Below are 25,289 nucleotides of genomic sequence, written 5' to 3'. Positions count from 1 at the left end.
CCGTTCCGCTGCCTGCTGTGCGAAGAAAATCTCTTCTGCCCTCCAGATTTTAGTAATGTCTTCTTTAGCCGATGTGGGGAATTTTATCGCTTCACATTTTGGGTTTCCATTATTCTGTGTGCCAGGAAAAAGCTGATTAATTGCATCGCTACCTTACCTGTTTTAAAACGCATTTCTGGATGAATGCCGCTCTGTTTAGCACATCAGAGGCGAGAGCCCCCCCCCCCCCCCCCCCCCGCTCACAGGAAATGGCGTGTCTCACGCTTGCAGGATGACGTCCCCGTGGCGACCACCAACCCGCGGAGGAACCGCATGGACAAGCTGATGGAGATCCTGAACAGCATGCGGAACAACAGCAGCGAGGTGGACGGCCAGCTCACCACCTTCATGGAGGAGGCGCAGAACTCCACCAACTCGGAGGAGATGCTGTCCCAGATCGTGCACACCATCTACCAGAAGGCCGTCAGCGACCGCAGCTTCGCCGCCACGGCCGCCCGGCTCTGCGACAAGATGGCCCTCTTCATGGTGGAGGGCACCAAGTTCCGCTCCCTGCTGCTCAACATGCTCCAGGTAGGGCAGCGTCACGGGGACGAGGGGCGGTGCCAGAACGACGTGTACCGAGAGCCTGAAGGATAAGCGTCTTCTGTTTCCAGGGAGACCGCTGGGGGGAAGGAAGCAGCTGATACCTGGTTTTATATGGTTTTATATCTACAGTGATGGCAAACTAAATATGAAACGTGTGAACCAGAACAGCTGAGGAACCAAGGTAAACCTTTGGTGACATCATCCTCATTCCTGCAATGCATTTCTCTAACAGAGAGGATGCTGGGAGGGCCAAGAGTTGAACGGGACGTACACCCTAGAATCAAATCCAGACATGAGCAGAGGCCTCGCTGTTTTAAAGCCTACGCAGCCAACAAAATAAATACGTTCAGTCAGGGGGAATATCTGTAGCTTGTAATTGTGCGTCTCCCAACGTGGTCTAAAATGGTAAGGTGATTTGTTTACGGATTCTTCGGATCCACTACAAACACTTTTCTGGTTTGTGTACATCTGAACATCGGTTCTGAAAATCAGAGGTGAATGTAAGTGTAGGGCAAGTCTGAGGGCTTGATTACAGTGATAAGGAAAAGGGGGAAAGGAGATCAATTTCAGAACTAGTCAGGGGCCTCCCCATAAATACATCTTGGAGGCCTGGGGTAATTACTTTCAGAATACCTCCTGGAAATGTTATCTGGAATCAGGTTTATGTCATGAATAAGGAATGACCAAAGTACCTTAGGTGAGTTATGTGAACCCACTCCAAACTATCATGAAACCAAAGATGACTGTTATATCAAATATTTTCATTGGATTAGATTAATGTCCTTAATCAGTAAAGAGAACAGGCAATGATGGCCTACTTGTTCTTTCATTCTTATTGACTGTTAAGTTAATTAATTAAAATGAGAAATGTCTAGGGTCCCAGTAAATGAGGTGATTTATTTTATGTGATTGATTATGCATTCTCAATCGGTGTTCGTTAAAAGCAGAAAGAAAAAAAATCAGATTTTTTTTAGTTTGAATTGAAGCATTGACAATGTGTTTGAGGTGAATTTACATTTGAGTTGAATCGGTTCACCGAAACTTCTGAAAGCGGTGTGTGCCCGGTCAGTGCTAATTGATGTCAGTGCCCTCCTCCGCGCAGCGAGCAGAGGGAGAATGTCACTGGGCAGAGATAATGAAGAGACAGCCAGCCCGCTGGCAGCCCGGGCGGGGAGGCCGCGGAGGTTCACCCCAGGTAATCACCTCCGACGCCGACGCCAGCCGCCCGCCGTGGCCTCTGAGGTTTCCGCCTCGATTTGGCGAAAGCGTCGCGGAGCGAGAAGCCCCGGCAGACCACCGCGGGGCAGCCGCAGCGGCCCGCGCGTTTAATTCGACGCTCCTCTCTAAATGTCAGCCTCGCCTGCGCGTGAAGTTCTCCCTGTTTTTTCCGCTTAATCTTTTTGTGTATGTTTAGTCACCTGTTGCTGATTTGGTAGCATGGCCACAGTATGGGAGACTGGTGTGACTGAGGGGTTTTGGGCGCACAGCACTGAGCTTACTCAGGAAGTTTGCTGTATTTTTTACACATCAGTAGAGATTGTGACTCTCACTGGTCGTTTGTTGGTTGTACCTCCTCTCTGCTCCTCCTCCTTTTGATTACTCTGAGCGGAAGATATTTACGGTGTGCACGATGGTGTGGTTATTCAGTGATCAGACTAGATCTGTTCAAAATCTTTGTTTTATACTTTTTTATTTGGTAATCTAACCATTTTCTCACAATGAAATTTCACCTACATTTCTCAAGTGAAAACTTGCCTTTGCTTATTCAAAGCCTTACCGTTAACAACACAGCTAGCTTACCTATGGCTTACCCAAGGCTATATTGGTGTGGCCTTATGTCACTTGCTACTTTATGTATCTGCTTGTGAATCAGCCTATGCAGCCTCATGAGACACAGGCTTGACTTTAACTTCCTCAAACCTTTGCTACCAGTAACCCCACTGTTGGAGTTTTTCTTACCCATTATATTTTTATACACCTTCAATATGGGCACACACACACGCAATAAGGTTTTTTGTCTTTCTGTTCTTTATAAATGGCCCTGGATACAAGTGTTTTCTCAGTAAATCCCTCCATAATTCTTGGACAATCCGTTAGAATTGTGAAAAGTGATCTTTTGTTTAGTTGCCCTGTGGATGGGACACAAAAATGCCAGCTCACCTCCTGTCAAACAATGCCAGGGTTGGTTTTAAATAGCCGATGAACCACGCGCCAACTGGCGGTGGTGAGGTCATGGTGGCGAAACCTGTCGTAGTGGTAAAGGCATTTGTGAGAACAGATGGTGATGCTACATGTATTCTGTTGCCACTTGATGAACAGCATTTCAACATTTCCTTTTGTATTTAAATGACAGAATCGATCGGCTTTACTGTTCTCTGTCTCCTATCATCAGTATTTATAGATGTTTCCGTTTCCAACAGACAGTCATGATAGTATCTGGTGCTTATCAAGATGAAATGTGTAAAATTTGAATGACGTCAAAAACGCAGAGGCACATCGTAATGATGGCATGTCATATTTAAAACATTACCAATGTACTTTATCCGGGTCATACGTAGTATTAACAGTATGTTCCTCAGTGCTGTGTAATGCATCATGCACGCATTACACAGCATCGACAGTAAATTATACAAAAATATTATTACTAGCTAAGATTTACTTTGGACATGTGATATACTGTATTGTTTTGTATTAGGCTACTTAATATAATTCTAATGGTTACATTCTTCATAACACATGACGTTTAGTATAAGCTGGTAAAAAATTCATATCTGCATAAGACAAGGGTTCTGTCCATTATTTAGAGCCAGTAAAGACATTATGAATACTTGCGTCATGTTTAGTGTTTCCAAACATGTGTTTGATGTGTATTGATTTATTGGCAAGCGTAATGGGTATGAATGAGGTGTGGGCGTTTCCCAGCGTCGCAGCTGCAAATGGGACTCAGAGGTCCAGGTACAGTAACATCTGACATTCATTTACCGTCATTCATTCTCTTTCCATTGTCACTGCATGGGGAAAAGGCACTAGAAGGTAATAAATTCAAAACGTTGTTTTTAAACTGAATTTGAATCTGAACAGTTCAGATCGAGGGCCAGCAAAATGTTGCGCTTTCTGTGCATCCTTACTGGAAATGTTGGACAGAATATGCTCCGGAAACTATGCTCGGCTTTTAATATTTCATGCATTGTTGAAACATTGTAAATAACTACATTATTTCCTCAGATACACAAATTGTGTTCTCGCAAACTAAAATGTTTCAATATGACACATTTCATGGCGAAGTTGATGTTCCAGCAGGAAATGGAATGCCTCTGACAGAACAGTAATAGTTCAGTCTGAGGCCTACACAGACTTTTACAGAAGTGGCTTCAGAAAAGGCCCTTCGGTTTTCTCTGCTATTCGTTGAATCAAGAACTTTGGCAACTAATTGTGTGTTGTTGTTTTCTTTCTTTCTTTCTTTCATATTGTAATCTCTTGTGCTTTAATCATTGCCATTGTAACTTCCTGGTGAAGTTTGAATTGTATTTGATGGTTAATTGCTGATTGAAAAGAGATAAGCGAGTGATTTAGCCCTGAGGAATGCATTACAGCATAGCTAATGTGTTTATATTCAACGGGAATATGTGTAAATGATGCTGAAATGGGTTACACATGTCCGCCCGTTCAGTTTTACAGTTACACTCCCTCGGTTTTTCACTTTCCCCGTTAAATTGTCCTTGAAGCATTAAGTCTTTAATCATAGCGTAATAGTTGTTGTACATATGGCAAGCCATTGATAATGTTTTGCGCCAAACTGAACGTATTTGTTACCGTTAAATGAGGCGATACTGAACAGCTTTGGTTCAAAACAGGCCTTATATAAAGTTTTTTTTTTTTTTTTTTTTTTTAAATATAGGTATAGAACAAAAATATAAACCAGGCTCGAAAAAGAGAAGTTGCAATGGTGGCAACAATATTGAAACAGCTTTGTCATTGTTCAAAAACATGCCAAGTAAATATGAACACTGTACGAGTAGTACTGCATTACTGCCTCAACACTGTAGAAATAACGATGACACCAGCAAACAGCAACATGCAGTGTCTTCAGAGTCCCTCTTTCCTGTCCTTTTCTCTTATGCTCACCACCCCCACCCCTCTTGATCTTGACCTCCTATCAGTGGTCAGCCAGTCTGTCTGCACCGCGGTGGTTTCGCGGCTATGTGCGAAGCAGCACTGATGTGTTTTAGGAAGTGAGTGTGGGGCTTGTTTCTCAACACGGTGTCACGTTGTAATTCAAGCCTTCCTCCCCTGCTGCAGGCAGCACTTCCTGTCCCGTCTGGCACCGGCAAGCGCTCCCACCACCGCCAGTCATGGCGCTGTTCTCCTCTACACCACCGCCAGTCATAGCGCTGTTCTCCTCCCACCACCGCCAGTCATGGCGCTGTTCTCCTCTACACCACCGCCAGTCATGGCGCTGTTCTCCCCCCACCACCGCCAGTCATGGCGCTGTTCTCCTCCCATCACCACCAGTCATGGCGCTGTTCTCCTCTACACCACCGCCAGTCATGGCGCTGTTCTCCTCCCATCACCGCCAGTCATGGCGCTGTTCTCCTCCCACCACCGCCAGTCATGGCGCTGTTCTCCTCCCATCACCGCCAGTCATGGCGCTGTTCTCCTCCCACCACCGCCAGTCATGGCGCTGTTCTCCTCTACACCACCGCCAGTCATGGCGCTGTTCTCCTCCCATCACCGCCAGTCATGGCGCTGTTCTCCTCCCACCACCGCCAGTCATGGCGCTGTTCTCCTCTACACCACCGCCAGTCACGGTGCTGTTCTCCTCTTCACCACCGCCAGTCACGGCGCTGTTCTCCTCCCACCACCGCCAGTCACGGCGCTGTTCTCCTCTTGACCACCGCCAGTCACGGCGCTGTTCTCCTCTTCATCACCGCCAGTCACGGCGCTGTTCTCCTCCCATCACCGCCAGTCATGGCGCTGTTCTCCTCTACACCACCGCCAGTCACGGTGCTGTTCTCCTCTTCACCACCGCCAGTCACGGCGCTGTTCTCCTCCCACCACCGCCAGTCACGGCGCTGTTCTCCTCTTGACCACCGCCAGTCACGGCGCTGTTCTCCTCTTCATCACCGCCAGTCACGGCGCTGTTCTCCTCCCATCACCGCCAGTCATGGCGCTGTTCTCCTCTACACCACCGCCAGTCACGATGCTGTTCTCCTCTTCACCACCGCCAGTCACGATGCTGTTCTCCTCTTCACCACCGCCAGTCACAGCGCTGTTCTCCTCTTCACCACCGCCAGTCATGGCGCTGTTCTCCTGCCACCACCGCCAGTCATGGCGCTGTTCTCCTCCCATCACCGCCAGTCATGGCGCTTTTCACCTCCCACCACCGCCAGTCATGGCGCTGTTCTCCTCTACACCACCGCCAGTCACGGTGCTGTTCTCCTCCCATCACCGCCAGTCATGGCGCTGTTCTCCTCTACACCACCGCTAGTCATGGCGCTGTTCTCCTGCCACCACCGCCAGTCATGGCGCTGTTCCCCTCCAATCACCGCCAGTCATGGCGCTGTTCTCCTCTACACCACCGCCAGTCATGGCGCTGTTCTCCTCTTCACCACCGCCAGTCATGGCGCTGTTCTCCTCCCATCACCGCCAGTCATGGCGCTGTTCTCCTCCCATCACCGCCAGTCATGGCGCTGTTCTCCTCCCATCACCGCCAGTCATGGCGCTGTTCCCCTCCCACCACCGCCAGTCATGGCGCTGTTCTCCTCCCATCACCGCCAGTCATGGCGCTGTTCTCCTCCCACCACCGCCAGTCATGGCGCTGTTCTCCTCCCACCACCGCCAGTCATGGCGCTGTTCTCCTCCCACCACCGCCAGTCATGGCGCTGTTCTCCTCTACACCACCGCCAGTCATGGCACTGTTCTCCCCCCGCCACCACCAGTCACTGCGCTGTTCTGTGGAATGCTCCGGAATCAGCTTGGTCTGAATGGTGCGGAGACATCTTAATTACAGTTCATCTTTTGCACAACGATGCGTCTGTGACTTCTCGTCACGAATGACGCGCGCCTTTTGTCTTTTCTTTTTTATCATCGTCACTGAGGAGTGTGCATAACCTCTCATCTAGGCATGAGTGTTTGTCCCAGCCTGACCCCAAGGGCTTATGGGGTGACACAGAACGCAGATAACCTAAAGTGGCCTTATTGCGAGTGAGTGAACCGGGACATTGTGAGACTAAATAAATTTAGTAGCCTTTTTGTTGCTGCTAGAATGATGTATATAACCTATGTCTGATACTTGAAACAGAAGTAATTATTAGGCTTTTTAATGTTTTAAACTTACTGATACCTTAAAGAAAAAGACAATGTTCACTGCTAATTATTGTTCCTTATGTATCTACTGTTGTTTTTGGCCCCCATCTTATATTCAGATGTTAGACATGCGTCTCGTGTTTTGAATAATCTTCCCTTTTGCCCTCTGTCTGTTGTAATTTAACGCATCATGTGAAGTGGTATCTGAGATTTCAGCTGTAGTGTGTGGTTTCCTTGGCAACACTGGCAGGTCAAATTCATCTTGATTATTATGAAGCTTGATTGGCAGAAATGCTCTTTGAATGTGACAACATGTGTTGTATTTGTACAGTGATCTCACACTTTACCTATTTTATTCCCTCCTCATCTCTATTTGGAAATTTACACAAAGTCTGCCCATTTTAGAACCAGCACCTTTTTAGTAAAATGCCAGTAGTCTTCTTTTATTCTCTAGAACTAACTTGAAAACTCACTGAAATCTTTGTGATGTTACATAATGTCAGCACCGGTGCCAAAACATGTCATACTGATTGATGTGGTTAATAGCCCATCATTTTTGAGTATGCGTGTCTCCATCTTGTTTCATTGACCTCTATTTTAACATTTGTAAAGTATGTAACAGTTTGAAAACATGGTGCTTTCCATAATAGTGTTTCCCTGTGAGCTTGTGTGCGTGTGTATCCCTTCTGTGTCTCTCTTTCGCTGCTTGCTTCCTTTCTCCGTTTCCCTCTTTCCCCCACCCCCAGTGACCATGTTCTCTGGTTGTGGTGCGATGGCGTGCGGAGCGCGGCGTAGGAGAAATGCTATGAATTTCAGCTCCGTTTGCATCAGAGGCTTGTGCATTGCAGGAGGATTTGGGCCTACGCTGCAAAACGTATTTCCTTAAAATATGTTTCGAATTGTCGTTGCTGTTCTGCAGTCATTTTTCTGGAGAATATCAGCCTGCAGGATGTTTCTAATGTTTGAGGCTCCAGGGTGGGGCTGCAGACATTGGAGGTGCCCACCACTAACGCGTTCTCAGCAGCAGCAATATACCAATCAAGTAATACTTTGCACAAAGTACATTTCTGGGATTCAAAAATCTGGAGTTAGACAAAAAAAAAGTGTTCATTTTCAGACCTGTGCTCCAGCTCGGGTTCGTCCTTCGCAGTGTATTATTTTTGTGTTTATTTATTAGGCGTGTATGAGCCTGATTCAACTCCACACCAGTGTTGATTACACACCTCACGATGTGCTGCGCCCGGTGAACTACTTCTGATCCCAGTGAGTTTTTCATGCTAATTAGACCAATCAGCTGTCTAGTTTTTAACATCAGGCACACAATTATGCCAAATGTACACTTTGAGTGTTGAACGTAATGTTTGCTAATGAACAGTTAGCTTAAACTTTGGTCTCGTCTTTTCACAATTCACATTCACATTCAATTCATAACATTTTACCCTATATTGCTCTGTAGGCTAACCATGGTTTAAAAATGGATTCTAAAATCTTCAAAATGGAAGTAATATTTTAACTCCTGCAAAAATTCAGTTTCATGGAGAGAGTTGAAAGATCAACTCCCAGAAAAGAGTTGGTTTAAATCTGGGCTAGCATCTATTGAGTGTACACACATGACCACACAATGGTCATCTGTGTACACTCAAATTCAGTTGATTGTAACTCCATTTCTAACTCCATTTCTAGACTCTCTCTGTGGTCTCTCTAGAGTCCATATTATCTGACTTGGTAGGTCCATATTTGTCTATTGCATTGTAATCCTTTTCTTCACAAAGATTCGGAGCATGTGCATTATACATACAGTATAACAGGAGTTTTAATTGCAATAATTTCATATTAGTGTTTGATATTAATCATTTCAGGAGGCAACGTCTGTGGGGAACCTTTATTAGTGAAGCTGGCACTGAAAGTATTGCAGTTACTTTTCTTTTTCACTGGTACCCTCTAACCGAACCAAACCTGTGCTGGTTAAATATAATGCTAATGACTGGAGCTCTTTCACTCCAGCCTTATTTCCACAAGGCGTGAACAAGCTTCTCCCCAGACCAGAGGAGATGTCCGTTAGGTAGTAACTCCAGAAACTGCACCACAGCTTTCTTGTTTCCAGTGCATTTCTCTGTATGAATCATTCATGCCCTGTCTATTCTCTCCACGCAACAACCACTAAGCGCTGGGACCTCGCAGGAGATTAGCCACAGGCGATGTGGACGTTAGCCTGGGTATTGAGAGCAACTGATGTCGCTGCCACACTGTGCCCAAGCTAAATGTCACAAAGGTTTGTGTAAACCTTGTGCACTGTCTAGCTGCTTGACAATTCTCAGCATAAAATAAAATTTGTAGTCCCATCGCCTTAATGGTGTTTGTGTACACAGAGATCTACATAGTACCTGAGCTGTTGACATGTACCTTACATTATCTGTTTGGGTTGCAACAAAATGCTGAACAATTTATGTTTTAATGCTGGGAGGCTGTATTTCTTCAGATTCCGACTGGGGTGTGTTACTGTTACTGTGCACCTTATTTCTCTTGTCAGACCCAGAAATGTGTGCACTGGGAGACAGTGGCTGTTTGAAATGCAGACGCCCTGTCCTCTGCGTTATCAACAGCCTTTATTCACATTTAATAGTCACCTGAGTCCTCACCATGGGACATTCCATGGATACCATTTATGCATTCCATTCCAAAAGCAAATATTAAATCATGCCGTGTTCTGTCTAAGCCCTGTAATTTCCCCTATCTGTCACTTCCAAATGTAACCTCCCAATAGCATTAAGAGAGCAGTGGTTGCTCTTAGTCCACCTCTGAAACCTGGCAGGTTTGCAGCCTCGAGTCGACGTTTTATCTCTTATTTTCATATTATACTGCTTTCTTCAGCGTGTTCGCTTCCTGCCACAGTCGCAGTGAAAGCTGCCTTTGGCTTTGGCTGTTTACAGGCTTTTCTGTGTTGGCATCCTTTTCGAGAAATTAGCGCGAGCCGCTTGTTCTTCAGATCGCGGTGCCCGGTCCTGTCCTTGAGTCGATGCCACCGCCAGTTTCCGGTTTCTCGCGGTCGTTTGCCACCCTTGGCCGGTCTGGGCACGTCTGAAGCCAGGCTTTGGCCGCCGCCCGCCGCTCCGGGCCGACCCCGCCCCTTCTCCTGCTGTCCTCCTCGGGGAGCCGTTCGTTCCGCTTCCCGCGCCCGAGTCCCAGGCCTCGCGGCCATCTGTGCCCGCGGAGCGAGGCGGCGCTTGGCACGGGGCGCCCGGGCGCGGACGTCATTTCGCCAGCGCGTGTTCCGCTTGTCCGTCAGAGGCCCGGAGCGCGGCGGGGGAGGCGGGGGAGGGCGCTCGTTTTGGCTCGGCAGGCCTGCTCAGCGCAGAGCGTAGCGCTCAGGGCTCAGGCCCTCTCACTCAGCACAGAGCGTAGCGCTCAGGCCCTCTCACTCAGCACAGAGCGTAGCGCTCAGGGCTCAGGCCCTCTCACTCAGCACAGAGCGTAGCGCTCAGGCCCTCTCACTCAGCACAGAGCGTAGCGCTCAGGCCTCAGGCCCTCTCACTCAGCACAGAGCGTAGCGCTCAGGGCTCAGGCCCTCTCACTCAGCACAGAGCGTAGCGCTCAGGCCTCAGGCCCTCTCACTCAGCACAGAGCGTAGCGCTCAGGGCTCAGGCCCTCTCACTCAGCACAGAGCGTAGCGCTCAGGCCCTCTCACTCAGCACAGAGCGTAGCGCTCAGGGCTCAGGCCCTCTCACTCAGCACAGAGCGTAGCGCTCAGGCCTCAGGCCCTCTCACTCAGCACAGAGCGTAGCGCTCAGGGCTCAGGCCCTCTCACTCAGCACAGAGCGTAGCGCTCAGGCCCTCTCACTCAGCACAGAGCGTAGCGCTCAGGGCTCAGGCCCTCTCACTCAGCACAGAGCGTAGCGCTCAGATCCTCTCGCTCAGCAGTTAGCTGAGCCGCTCAGTCAGAGTCCCCAACATGTCCTCTCCGGACACTGATTACACGTAGCAAATGCATTTATTTGGTTGCTCTGCATAAACCGCTTGCATTTGCAGTCTGATTAGATTTGGGTAATCTTATTTCTCTGGGTGGCCGCTGGCCGTGGCAGTGGTGCAGTCTTGCTTGGGAAGGGAGGTTTGAGAACAGTGTGTGTGAACATTGGGGCATTGTGGGTGAGCACCAGGGCATTGTGGGTGCTGCGCTGAGTCCCTCTCTCCGTGTCTCCGCCCGTCCGCAGAAGGACTTCACGCGCAGGGACGAGCTGCAGCAGTCGGACGTGGAGCACTGGCTGGGCTTCATCACCTTCCTCTGCGAGGTCTTCGGCATCATGAGGAGCAGCGCAGGGGAGCCCTTCCGGGTGCTGGTGTGCCCCATCTACACCTGTCTCAGGGAGGTGAGTGTCACACGCGCACCTCTCTGTGTCTGTATGCAAACATGTCTGTATGATGCACACACACAGACAAACCTACCTCTGTATGCAAACATACTCTCTCCATGTGCCCCATACACCATGTCTGTATGATACACACACAGAGACAAACCCCGCCTCTACCTCTGTATGCAAACATACTCTCTCCGTTTGCCCCATAAATCATGACTTCATGATATACACGCATACACAAACCCCACCTCTACATCTGCATGCAAATATAGTCTCTCTGTTTGCCCCATACGCCATGTCTGCATGATGCACACACACACACAAACCCCGCCTCTACATCTGCATGCAAACATACTCTTTCCGTTTGCCCCATGTACCATGTCTGCACGATATACACGTACACTCGAACCCCGCCTCTACCTATCTTTGGCAGGTATGTGTCCCACTTTCATCAATGTAGTCCAATATAGAACCTACTTTACTTGTTTACATCATCAAAGACTGCGCCCAATTTATGGCTGTATCAGCATCTCGTCTACATCCGTGAGAAGCAGAAGTTTCACGTACGCCCACACACCAGCACCCACCATTTCTCCGGTAATCTATACGCACTTATCTCATCTTCACTCGTCGGTCTGTATCTAGCACGCACTGCTGTCTGCCCAATCTATGGTGCATCAGCAGACCCTGTCTGCGGAAATAGCGGCTCTGTCCCCCAGAGCAAATGAGGATGTGTTCTAACCTCAGGTTCTGCAGAGAAGAGCGCAAAGAGCGCGCAGGTTTCAGATTTAGAAGGCTGGTCTGGAACAGAGCCGCACGATTCACAGTGAAGACGACAATAGCAGTCATAGTATGAGCCGGTAAACAAGTGGTTTGACTCAGCCTCTCTTTCGTCAAGGAGGACGGAATAGTTGTGTCTCCATGGAGACCGGAGTTACCACAGACATAAACACTCTCAGCTGCGACCAGGGGGGAGAAGACATTGGGGGGGGGAAGCAGAAGTCGGTACTTGAGCGAGGGGTTACGGTGAGAGTAAAAATGAACGGCGACGCTGGCTCCTGCGAAGCGTCCCCAGTGGCTGCCGGAGCAGTCCCGCCTCACAGAGCTGGATGTGCCCTAGCTGAGAGCGGCTCGGTGACAGTGTGTCCGGCCGGTCTCCCAGGAATGCCAGCGACGTGAGGACCTGTTTATGTCTGGTTTTCATGGTGACACCCTACACCCAGCCGCCCGTGTTGGCGGGGGGGGCAGCGCTGTGTGGTCCGTGCCGGGAGTGGCTGGAATAGGAACGAGCTGGAGGAATGCCGTCGGGGAGTTCCACGCTCGCCTTTGAAGCGCCCGCGACGTGTCGTGCCGCTCTCTGGGAGCGGGGCGAAGCCGCCCCCTCTCGCGCCCCTCTCTCGCCCCTCTCTCGCCCCTCTCTCGCCCCTCTCTCGCCCCGCTCTCGCCCCCGTCGTTTGTTCCTCCTGTTGTTTTAACTCCTGAAATATTTTGACCCTTTCCCGAAAGCGAGAGTGGCGTGACAAGCCCGAGCCCTGCCCGCGTCCCGGGGCTCTGGGGCTGGGGGGTCAGGGGTCGCTCGGTGGAAAACAGGCACATGACCCTGGAAAGCGGCCTGATTGTGCTGATAAGGGTGGGCGTTCTGCACCGTGTGCTCCTGGAGGGAATGGGTTTCACATGTCTTTAGTGTGTTTGTGTGTGTGTGTGATTTCATGTGCCTTTAGTGTGTGTGTGTGTGATTTCATGTGCCTTTAGTGTGTGTGTGTGTGTGATTTCATATGCCTTTAGTGTGTGAGTGTGAGTGTGTGTGTGTGTGATTTCATGTGCCTTTAGTGTGTGTGTGTGTGTGATTTCATGTGCCTTTAGTGTGTGTGTGTGTGTGATTTCATGTGCTTTTAGTGTGTTTGTGTGTGTGTGTGATTGTATATGTATTAAGTGTGTAAATGTGTGATTGTGTATGTATTAAGTGTGTAAGTGTGTGATTGTGTATGTATTAAGTGTGTAAATGTGTGATTGTGTATGTATTAAGTGTGTAAGTGTGTGATTGTGTATGTATTAAGTGTGTAAATGTGTGATTGTGTATGTATTAAGTGTGTAAATGTGTGATTGTGTATGTATTAAGTGTGTAAGTGTGTGATTGTGTATGTATTAAGTGTGTAAATGTGTGATTGTGTATGTATTAAGTGTGTGATTGTATATGTATTAAGTGTGTGATTTTATATGTTTTAAGTGTGTAGGATGCCCGTTTCCTTTTTCTGTTCTTTTCCAGCCTCTTCGCTCACTCTGTTCTGTGTAGTACACACAGGATGCTTTCCTCTTTTATTGCTGTTGGATTTTATCGCCTCCCCCCCCCACCACCAACTCTTATCCACCCCCTCCCCACCTCCCCCCCCCCCCCCCTTACACGCAGCCCCCACCCACACGCCACCTCCCACCCCCCCACTCCAGATTAGCGGAAAACTTTGATGTAACGTCAGCCTTCCTCCGGAGCGTTTCTCAATATTTTCTGGGGAAACTGCTGAGCCGAAGTATGAAATCAGAAGGACACCCGCCCACTCGCCGACAGTTTGGCCAATTAAAAAGAGCGGCGAGGCCGTCGGCGCGCTCCAGCACCCGGCGGCAGACTGCGCCGCGCTCTCCGCCCCCGCCACGCTGGCACGCTCGGTGCCCGCCGCGCGCCGGCGCTGAAGCAGCGCCTGGGAACCCGGGCGGCGGCGGGCGGAGCGGGCGGAGAATTGAAACCGCTAACGCGATTCCGCTGGCGATTCGCTGGCCGAACGGGCCGGCTGTAAAATATAATCCCCTCTCCCTCTCACAAAGGAGGGCCTGTCGCAGCCCTGCTGCTCTCATGTCCTCTGTGCTGCAGCGAGCCGGAGGACCTGAAGCTCTCTCATGCCTTTTTTACCCCCCTCCTCCCTGGTAATACAGACCGTAAAGGCCTCTCCCTTCTGTCTCTTAATGCTGATGCGTTCTGTCCTGCGTAAAGCTCTATATCGAGCCTGGAAGAGGATCTTCCGCCTTTTACTGTTTGTTAATGGAAATCTCACTGGAGATGGCGACGGTTATATGGTCACCACTGGCCACCCACGCGACAACCGTCTGCCGGGCATACGTTTGGCAGTCTTTCCCGAGGCCGGCCGCACCCACCCACCTCCGTTCTCCAGCCGCGTGCCCCCCCCCCACACACACACCCCCCCACCAGCTCCATCCTGCTGTTAGAGTGCTAATTACAGACTTAGCAGTAGCCATCCCTCTGCTGCCGCACCTGACACTTTGCCTGCATTGAGCTCTTTAATTGGAGAAGGCAGGAGGTGGGGGCTGGGGTTTAGGGCCGGTGGCGGGGGGGGAGGGGGCGGGGGGACGGAGGGGGCGGGCGTGCTTGTGTAGGTATGCTGCCGCGTGGAAAAATAGGTCAGACCGCAACAAGCCCCACGTCCTCCTGCGCTGCTTAGACCCGGAGCCTCCCTGGGCCCTCCCTAACGACCCCCCCCCCCCCCCCCCACACGGGCCGCCGCGAGCGCCTTAATGAGATCCAGAGAGCCGCGGCAGGACATGGCGCTCACAAGCCCCGCCCACAGGCAGATGCTATCCATCAGCGCCCCCCGCAGCAGGCCCAGGACAGGGCAGATACATGTGTCCTTTTAATGGCGTAACTCTGCTAATCCAATAGCCTTTCATCTCTTCTGCAGCCCTGCAACACATTACGCGTCCTTAGTCTCCCGGCCTCGCTCCCAAAATGAAAAGTGCTTTTGAGATCACTCTCATATGGCATTCTTGCAGAGAGGAGCTTTGCGGCTGTATGTGTATTGTCCTGTATATTTCTTTGAAGACAATGAAGTTGGGTGAAGGCTAACTAACAGAGCTGAGCGTTTTAAGCTTGATAACTACCACGTAGAGTACAGCGCTTTCGACAGACCTCAGTACCTGTCAGTCTTGTTCTGACTTGCAAGCTTTGACAAAAATAAGCAGCATTGTGGGGTTTTATTTACACTGCTTCCATCAGCTACTCATTTTCCAGTGTAATACGCACATGCACTCTTCTAAACTGGTCAAACAAGTTGAGGTAATTATTAGAGCCTTTTTGTTGACAGTTGAATGAATAATAGTTGTTTTATGAAAAGCAGTAATGTACACATGTGCACAGTTATGAAGACAGACTGGTAAAACAGACGGGTGATTGGCTTGATAGCTCGACAGAAATAAAGACACGGGTGGACAGGCAGTTAAGAAGGTTGGTCGGTATAGATCGATAGTTTGTGTATGTGACGTTATTCTTTTAGACAAAAGTGAAGAGCCATTTGATAACCTGAAGAGCAGCCTTGTGTGTTTGAATGAGTGAGTATCCTCACGCTGCTTAATGCTTGACCTTGTTTCCTTCTTTCAGTGCTGGGACTTTAAGTGCCCTCCATTCATGGCGTGTAATGCAGTATCTGTAGTGAACAGAGACATTAGCCAAGCTTGCTAAGAATGGCAGATGTAGGTGACAAAGAGGCTCATGGGAGTAACCCTCAGACATTCTATATACCTGCACTACAGCCCATTGTTGCCCTATGTGCGTTGCATTGTGTGGACACACCCATGCTCTGTCTGGGGCGTCCATTAGAGACATCAATGGAAACCGTTTATCAGTCCTTCCATTGTGAACTTTCAGCTCTCCGACCACGCCGACAGGTTCCCAAAGACCTGTTAAATGCCAGGGGCTAGAGTCAAGCCTAGAGCACAAGGTGGCGTGTATCTGTCATAATTACATAGTAATCGCATGTAAATTCATCTGGGTTTGTTCATATTTCTTTCATTCATTCCCCTTATTCAGATCTCTCAACAGCTTTTCATTTCCCAGTAGTTTTGTACACATGCCAGTAAAACTTAAATTGCTGATAAATGTAATAAGAAATTACAGGGTATATGTGGAAAGCTGCTGGTAAATGTGAAATGATTGCCGGACACTTGTGCAACAGAGGCAAGGAGCAACAGATCTCAGAAAGCAAAGTGTAAATCCACGTAATCGCTTAAACCGACAGCAAGACGACCTACATGTTTCACACCAGCCTTTTTATTAAAGATATGTACACATTTCCTTCTACATATCTACCTTACTGCAAAATATACAACTGTTTGAGTTCATGTAATATTTACTGGCAGTACTGGCATTTATCTTTTTTTCCCCATTTTCCAGTATTCCTTTTACATCTAGCATTGAAATGCTATTCGCATTTACCGGCAAATAGGTATTTGCGTTTACCGGCAAATTGTTTTGCGTCTAGTGGCATCTTTTTATCGTTTACTGCTAATTTTGCATTCGCCAGGTTGTACAAACTGCCAATTTAGGTTAGCCAAGTTCAACCTCAAAACTTTTCCCCAGTCTGTGCAGTATGAAATTGATCAAGTACAGTAATCAGATCAGATGAATGAGTGATGTCCCAAACGTGAAGTAATAATTTTACTGTCTGCTTGTTTGGATCTGGAGAGGAGAGAAGATTTGTTTAGATAAATTAGCGTCCCTCGAGCCAAAGGTTGGTTATTGAATTAGAGGGGAGAGAAAAGGTGTGGGTGGATGAGACATCTTTGTGCCCTCCCAGTCTTACAGGTTTGATATCTAACCTTGTCCTTATTCCTTGTGCCATTGGCGGATTGTCTGTGTTTAATTTACGCATGTCAGTCTGAAAGTTCGCCCTGTCATTTAAGAGAGCACATTCATTTAGCCTAAACTGTGTTTTTTGTTGGCGTGTCTCTCCCCAGTGTGTCCATGCACCTACTTACAGATGCAAAAGCATCCCATTTGAAAAGGATGCCATTTCATCCATGGGTTAGATGCGCAGCCTTGTTGAGAAGGGTGGATGCAGGGCATGAGGAAATTATACATATGCATATATCCATGCATAGTTGGAAGGCATTTCTCATAAATTGAGCTGCCTGGAATGTTTTGTTAGTGAAGAGATATTGAAGCTTACATTCATCAGTCATGTAAAAACGAATCTGGGTCGATATGTGGACAGGCCTCACTCAGCTTATAGAACATTTACCACGGCCAGCTGCAGGAAGGGTCACTTAAGTCATTCCTGAATCTCTGACATCTGTTCTCATGTAGGCCCAGTAAACAAGCACTTTTCCTGTTGGCATCCTGGCTCGGGCAGTAGGTAGCTCTGGATGACCACACATTTTGTTTTGTGTCATTTTAATTTTTACATTTTTTTTAAATATTAGCAGTTGGTTGAATTTGAGGCCCTTTAATCCATCAAAGTTTCCCATCCTTGGCTTCAAAGTAGAGCTTTCAACAGGACAGGAAGCAGCACCATGGAGATCCGGGTGAATTAGGAACCGGGTGAATAACCCTAACCCTAACCCTAACCCTGTGTGGAACAGCCGTGTCTTGTCTGAAATGTTACTGGGAAACATTGAATTGGCTATAAATTAAGCTACAATGAAAAGTGAAACACTATGATAATAAAGCTGACTGAGATCTGTGATTGCATAGGAAGATGCATATTTTCTGCATGTTTCTTATTCAGTATGACTGCAAAAAAAAAAAAAAAACGTTTTTATAACTGAACATCATATAACTATAACATCAGTGTCTTCACATCAGACCTAGTAGCAAAAAGGCTCCAATAAGGCAGTTCACCAAAGCTGTAGTCCTATATACTCATGCATGCTGGTTTCTGCTCTCAATACTGAGGTAAGGGCTATTTTACCCTCTGTGGTGAGTATCTGCGCGTCAAAGCTTGGGATTAGAATGAATATTAAAAACCTTCAAAATCCATTCATGTGTTTCTTTGTCCTTATGAATTGTCCGTCTCCTTGGACTGCCTTCCCCTGTTCCTGTGCTGTTCGTCTGTCTGGCAGTTTTTTGTTTTTCTGGCTTTTGTCTGCCAGTGTGGGTGGTTTGGTGGGTGGACGCGCTGGTGAGCAGGTGGGCGGGTTTGTGGGCGACTGGTCGAAGCGAGTTTTTTCTGTATTATAATATTGATGAATTGAGTGCATTGGACTCTAGCTCGATCATACGAATTATGAAATATATGAATGTGAGCTAACATGCCCTTTTTAAAGGACCTTCGGATCATTTGTTTTCACTTTTGTAAAAAAATTAATTAAAAAAATACAATTTTAAGTTTTGTTCCCAAGGTATACCAATGTTGGCCTTTGATGACTGTCTACAGTTGACATTTCTGACCACGTAAAAGGTTCAGTAAATGAAATAACAACACTGTGAGAAGCAAGTTGAGTTATTGTGTGCTGCTTCTCTGCCTCATGGATTACTGTTGTTTCCATATTCTTTATTTTTGAGCTGGTATAGCCTGTGCAGATTTAAGGGCATTAGTTGATCAAAATAAGCCACATTGTACTAAATACACAGGTTGTTTGAAAAAAAACCTGAAAGATGTGTTTTCTTTGATCATTTTACATCTCAAAAGAGATTTGTATAAAAAGAAAACATTCTTAGCTTGTTTTAAACAAGTCTGAATAGCTTTTCTCCTGTCAAAATTGTAAGTAACATGCACATAAAAATTGCATTCTTGCATAGCCTGTTTATTGTCATGTTAATTGGATGTTACATGTGAGAGCAGCATGAAGCTGGATGAAGTATGATGTCCTGAAGGTGAAGCTTTAAGTCAATAATTAACCCTTAACATTCAGAAAAGGATCACACTAATGTTTTTTTTTTGTCATGAGTTAGACTGGTTCCAGTGGGTTTTCAGCATTCATTTCTCAAATCAAATGCAAAAAGCAAATCAAACATGAATAGGAGAAAGTAGAGCTAATGATTGGCAACAAGCATTGGTGTTTTGCTGCGGTGTTTGTCTGTCAGTGTGCTGTCTGTGATTTAAAAGGAAGGAAAATAAGTTATGCCATGGCAAGGCCAGGCCAGACCAGACCTTCGGTTTCCTTGGTTTCTTGCTCTTCATTATCCTGACTTGTCAGCCATTTTTCTCTGACAGTGTCCAGACTTCCCCAGGTCCGCTTTGATCCGCTCTCTCCAAGGCCCCCACTTTGCACAAAGAGGTGCCTGTCTCACTGCCTGCAGTTTTTGCTCTTTGTCATTCTCGTTCCTTGCGGTTTCCTCATTACTACTCTGAGAAGTGTAAACACGCATAGTGTGTGTGTTGTCTTGAACACTACCTGCTTCTTCAAAGCAAAAGTAACCTCAGCTGCTCTTTTTATACTACAGATATATGCCAAAGTGAAACATAAGGACTGGTGGCCACATCTGAGAATTTATGCATCATACATTTTCCCCATTCTGTGCTGTCAGAGGCCACTTTTTTATGCTTTATTACATTATGCACAAAAATTACTTTCATATTTATGCATTAGAACCACATTTTATGGTGGCGAAACATAACTTTCCCTATAGCGCTTCAGGCATAGTTACGAGTGAATAGTCGGCATTTGTATGCATAGTTATGTGTAGTGCAACAGACTGCAATATTTTTCAAATGAAGACACAGGGCCTTTCAGACCTCTGTGCTAACTGCATCAGATTAAACAGCGCTGCCATCTTCACAGATGCCATTCCTGTGGTTCGTGCTGGAAGATGAAAAACCCCACGTCTTTTTCCCCTGTGTTTTTGTAACAGTGGGGGTTATCATTTGATCTTCTATCCCATCTCGCTCCATGTTTTGTTGCTTTGCTGGCTGATAATCTGAAAGTGCAATATTCAGTTTGACTCATAATTTATTTTTATATACTCCCCCCCCGTCCCCCAGTGCACCCCGCCCGCTGTAGCTGGTCGTGAGCGGAGTCGCTTGTTGTCTTGAGCTCAGGTTGCGTGTACCCCGGTACCAGGCACAGGCGGGGCTGCTGACGGGGGCTTTGGGGCTTGTATCTGGAATGAGCTGGCCTGTTCCCTCTCCTGCTGTGCCCGTACCTCTTCACTTGTGTGCCTCAGCAGAACACCGTCCCTCTCCCAATACTGTTTGTTTGACCCAGAAAATAATGTGCCTCTTCACAGCTGGATTTGTTTAACCAAAGTCCAAGTCGGACGTTCGCTGCTCCAGCGAGCGAAAATGAATAAATAGCCCGGAATAATGAAGTTTTGTTGTAAATGGCCCCATCCTCATGTAGTCTGGGATTACAAAAGCTTCTCTTGCATAGCACAACAGTGCTTATTTGTTTTACCTTCCGGCCCTTCCCCCCCCCCCCCCCCCCCCCCCATCGCGACCAGCAGTCAGGCAGCCCTTATTCAGGGTGAGGTCGGACTGACCCCCGGGTTTGATGGCAGGCCCTTCAAATCGGTTTAGCCTGTTCTGAAGCTCTGCCCATCTGCTGCGAGGCAGGTAAATCCCTCTGGAGGAGCAGACCCTGGAGGCAAAGCCGCAAATCTGTCTCGGGCAGCCCGCAGGACACGGCAAGGTTATCGGACCTCGCCTCTGCCTGCTAACCTGGACTCGTGCTACCGCAGGGCACGCGGCTTCAGATACAAGAGCGTTTCAGAAAAAGAGACGAAGCTGCAGTAGAAAGGGCCACAGTGACAATTTTAGGGCGTTTATAACAAAAGGTGCATTTAACTAAAAAAAAATAGTTTACTGCCAATTCCTTTTTTGTCTTTTACCTGTTTTTGTTACTTTGATGTGTGAGTGAATATGAAGGAAGCACAGCTGCCACTGTCGTTTTCACTCTTCCTTTTCAGCACAGGCTGTAGTCTCTCTGTGATATCAAAGGGAATATGAAGCCTCGGTTTAGTAGAAGGGGTATCAAAGTAGATTATTTCATGTGCGGTTATTGTGTAGGAATCACGGCAAACCCACATTAATTTTGGCATCTGTGCGGCTATTGGCCTTTAAATGATGTGCGTTGGGGCTTCTGCTGTGCGTTTTTGAGCGCTGCTCAAAGTGGGTGCTGCTGAGCCATTACTCCGGCTAGCCAATGGGAAAAAACCAGAGCAGTTTGTCCAACCAATTAACAGAGTTTCCGATTACTCAGTCTACCTACAGTAGACTCAACCCACTGCTCCCCATACAGGACACTCTGCCTACTCCCCCTTATGTATGAGGGACGCTTCTCCCTTCTCCCTTAAACACAGGAGACCCCAACCACTCCCTCTCCCTGTCCGAGACTACGCCCATTCGCTTGCTCTAGACTGGAGGCTCCATCCACTCTCTCTCACCTTACACAAATATGCAAGGCGAGGTCTGTGCGGTTCCGTCCTGTGCCCAAGGGTCCATCTCCTTCCAGATAGGGGCCGCTGGCCATGACCACGATGCAGAATTTATGAGCGGGTGGCTGGGTGCTGGTGTGCGGCATGGTGTGTGGACTGCGTTCTGTCAAGGCAGCGGAGCATTTCCATAGCGAATAAGCGCTCGATTCTCATATTCAAGATTCCCCCGGTCTGCAGTCTGCTGGCTCTTTGAAACAGTGCAGCAGTATTGAGCAGCACATGAAACAGCCTCAGGCGAGCGTTTTCAGCGCGCCCGCATAATTCCCGCTGATGTTCGCGGGCCTATGAAATAGATTTTTTTTCAATATCTGATACGAAATGTGTTTTTCCCCGGGCAGGCGCTCGTGTCTGGCTCGCACGTATCTGGTTAATTGGAGCAGGCAGTGTTCAGCACAAGCCAAAGTTATTGTCATTTTTCCAATCCGTCTCAAGTTGTGTTTCACATTGAGTGTTTTGCATTGCCCCCAGTCAAAACCAGAATTTATATTTACCCGTGTCTGAATCTCTTTGCATATGCATAATTTATTTCAGCATTCTAAATGCTTTTTTTTATTATTCTGACATTCCAATGCTGTATGATCTCATTGGTTGGACTCACAAAAAGTAGACCTGTAAAAACACCGCCAGGGGCCTGGCAAAGGTTTGTTCTTTTGTGCTGATAAAATAAAAATGAAGCTGTTTTATGATGTTCGGTATTGATATGAGAGTGGGTTTCACTGTTTGGTGCCGTGGGATTTTCAGTCATTTGCAATGTAGATTTCTACTCTCTGTTTCCCAGCCTACAATGTGAACTTACTGTGTTTTGCAGTTGCTGGAGTCTGCAGAGGTGAAGGAGGATGCAGTTTTATGCTGTTCTATGGAGGTAAGTGTGCTCTCTATGGTATCTGTCAACTCTTCAAAACAGTTCTCAGCTCCTCTAAGGCTGTATATTCTCCCTTTTATCTTCTATGGTGCCCAATGATCATGTTCAGTCAAAGGTGTATCACCGGCAAATATTCAATATCAATGTGTTAGATTAAGTGAATATTAATGCAGCCCAGTGTTACATTATTTTTACTAGAAATAGACAAAATTGTGGGCTATTTTTTAAACACAAGGGACTACTTCTAATATTTCTATTATGACTTGAATGTATCAAGAAAAACAATTAAGGGATGTTATATGTGTTGTTGGTCTGTAATTCACAATAATTCACACTGTCAGTCAATTGGGAATTTTTGTTATTGCTAAACACAGATGCAGCAGCAAGATTAACCAACAGGAAGTAGCAATGGTTGGTCAGTGTACTTTTTAGTTACCTATAGTTCAAATAGAAAAACTAACAATAGGAGAACAACATTAAATGGATTTTTGTCAGATTAAAAAGCATTGATAAGGGAAATTTTTTTTTTTAATTACATAACTGTCTGAAGTATATCCTTTAGTCAACCATTGCCATTTTTCACAGTAGAAGGAATGACATTTCTGTCTGGAATGTGGTAAATGAGTTTTTCTTGATGACACAGCGAACATAGTGTGGTAGTCAATGTTTCACTGGTACCAATGGGGTAAGAGATTCAAAATTCAGTTTTTTTTGGAGGATATTTTCTATGGGTGAAGTATTTTGAAATTCTGTCACCTCATAAATAATGGAGACAGTGTGTCAAGTTGAATTTGGATGCTTATTGTGTGAAACTGCAGCCTGCATCTTGTGGAATCCCAATTTGGCCGCCCTGCACAGCGTTGTGGGGGTTTTGGGGTGGGAGTTCTGTCAGACGGTAGGCAGCAGGAGCTGGCTGGGAGGAGGCGAGCTCCTGTGAAGCCCCTCATCAGCTCTGCAGAATCGCGCTCTCTCACCGCCCGTCAGCCAGACCGTCAGAATCTGATTTTTACTTCGGGGGACAGCGGACGGCCTCTCAGCTGCCAGCAGGGCTCCGTATCTCCAGCCTGTCTCAGCTGAGCACGGCAGAAAAGCTCTGAAGCAAGGCAGCGGCCCACTCGATCAGGCGTTGTGTCAGTCAGAGAATTAGGGTGCCGCTGCCCCCCCCACCGAACCAGAATCACCCCGCCGCCATCCAGAGGCTCCGTCATCGAGTCACTGTAAATGAACATGCTCGATTTGTGATGCACGACAAATTTGACTTTCAAGGCTTGGCTTTGAAAATACTGTATCATTCGTAAGAATGACTGCACGGATCTGTCAGCTCAGTAAAGTTAGAATGCCGTTGCCCTGAAGTTTGTACTGAGTTGTTAACCCATCCCTAATGGTTCTTCAAATCTAAGTATGACTACACATAAGTGATCAAAGCGATATTTACATTTAAGTGTGTGACGCTTAACAGTTTGACATTTTGATAGGTATTCGTCAGAACAATGGGTCAGAACGTTAGCTGTCACATGGCCTTGGAGCATAGGAAAGTGTGTGATTCGTCATTTTGTATGTCCTCATGTGAAATTGACTCTTGCACCAAGAACTTTGGAGTGTGTCTGTTCTCTCACATTGACACAAATGATTGCCTACTAAGTGTCTCCTGAACTGCTGTGTATAGGTGGATCTCAGGCAATTCGGATAATTTTTATTATCAATATCACACCTTTTCCAGGTTGTGGAGGATAAGGCTGCTGAACACCAGAGGGTAGAGGTCAAATTGAAACCTTCAGTGAATTTCCCAGTCCTCATTTTAGTGTGAATGGAGCCATACTCGAAAATTATTCACCAGGAGCCATTTACATGTATTAGAATATCAAAGGGCTTCATCGCATGACGATCCTGTGGTGTTGTTTGAATTATTCATGTATTGATGCTGTACTTTTTGTCCATTAAACGATGACATGATATTATAAGCTTCTTGCAACAGTGAAAGGTCACTTGCTATCTTTTTTCCCCCAGTGTCAAAGTAGAAGTTTTTAAGTGACCTAACACAGTTTTGAGCTTTAGACATGAGTCAGTAGTGACTTAATTCTGGGAGGCATGGAAACCTTTGGGTATGCTCACAATGGGGGAACATTTCTGGATTAAAAAGTCAATTTTTGCCCTTTTGTGAGTTTTTTTTTTTTTTACCTTATACTGTAACTATTTGGACAGAGGAACGTGGCGTCGTTCCCCAGACGGATTTGAAATTGAGAGGATGGGATCACCTGGCCCTGACGCCAGACGGGGACACCCTTTCACCTCTCCTCTCCGCTCTCCCTTTGTCTCCCGCCCGGCAGCTGCAGAGCACCGGCCGGCTCCTGGAGGAGCAGCTGCCCGAGATGATGACGGAGCTGCTGGCGGCGGCGCGGGACAAGATGCTGTGTCCGTCCGAGTCGCAGCTGACGCGCTCCCTGCTGATGGAGGTCATCGAGCTGCACGCCCACCAGTGGAGCCCCCTGGAGGCGCTCACCACACAGTACTACAACAGGACCATCCAGAAGCTCACGGCCTGAGCCCAGACCCCACAGAGGCCTGGGGGTGCAGGGCGGGGAGGGGGAGGGCAGGGCGGGGCGGGGGGGATCACAGACAGTCTGAAATGAGCGCAGGGTAAAGGGGCGTGTCCCTCGCCAGCAAGGAGAGGGGAGGACGACAAAAGGCGCGTGTGGGGGAGAGGTGTCCCAGCATGCCGTTCGGGGACGGGGTCCTTTGAGGTGAAAGGGGGAGAAGGGGTCGGGGTGGGCGGGAGGGAGGGGTGTTTCTTTCTCTCTTTTGTGTTCGTGTGCCAACCACCCGCACTCTCTCCCCCCCACCCCCGCCAGTCCGCAGACCCCCCCCCCCCCACCACAAACGCTTGTGATGCGGTGTCGTACGGAGCACGCTCGGAGCCCCCGGCCCCCCGGGACGTCTCCTGAGGTCAAAGGAACAGACTGGAGGGGTGCGGGCTGGAGTCAGGCCCGCCATTGTCCCGCTGCTTCATTGTGTGCGCGCCTCTGTGGCCCTC

General features: G+C 47.7%; 1 protein-coding gene across 3 annotated transcripts in view; it reads left to right on the top strand.

The window, feature by feature from the left end:
• ctif (CBP80/20-dependent translation initiation factor) overlaps window positions 1-25,010 on the top strand; it is a 103,131-nt gene extending 78,121 nt beyond the window's left edge. For 2 of the 3 annotated variants that reach the window (XM_035390732.1, XM_035390734.1), the window contains 4 exons: window positions 271-570; window positions 11,100-11,255; window positions 22,205-22,258; window positions 24,586-25,010. In XM_035390732.1, coding sequence (XP_035246623.1) covers window positions 271-570; window positions 11,100-11,255; window positions 22,205-22,258; window positions 24,586-24,801 — 726 coding nt within the window. In that variant the 3' untranslated portion in view covers window positions 24,802-25,010. The remainder of the gene's footprint in view (window positions 1-270; window positions 571-11,099; window positions 11,256-22,204; window positions 22,259-24,585) is intronic. The other variant, XM_035390733.1, reaches the window with a different exon arrangement.
• The last annotated feature ends 279 nt before the right edge of the window (window positions 25,011-25,289 follow it).

Source organism: Anguilla anguilla, chromosome 14 (assembly GCF_013347855.1).
Source record: "Anguilla anguilla isolate fAngAng1 chromosome 14, fAngAng1.pri, whole genome shotgun sequence".
Classification (NCBI taxonomy): Eukaryota; Metazoa; Chordata; class Actinopteri; order Anguilliformes; family Anguillidae; genus Anguilla; species Anguilla anguilla.
Note: the sequence above shows the minus strand (reverse complement) of the source record. Positions and strands in the feature narration are given on the sequence as shown.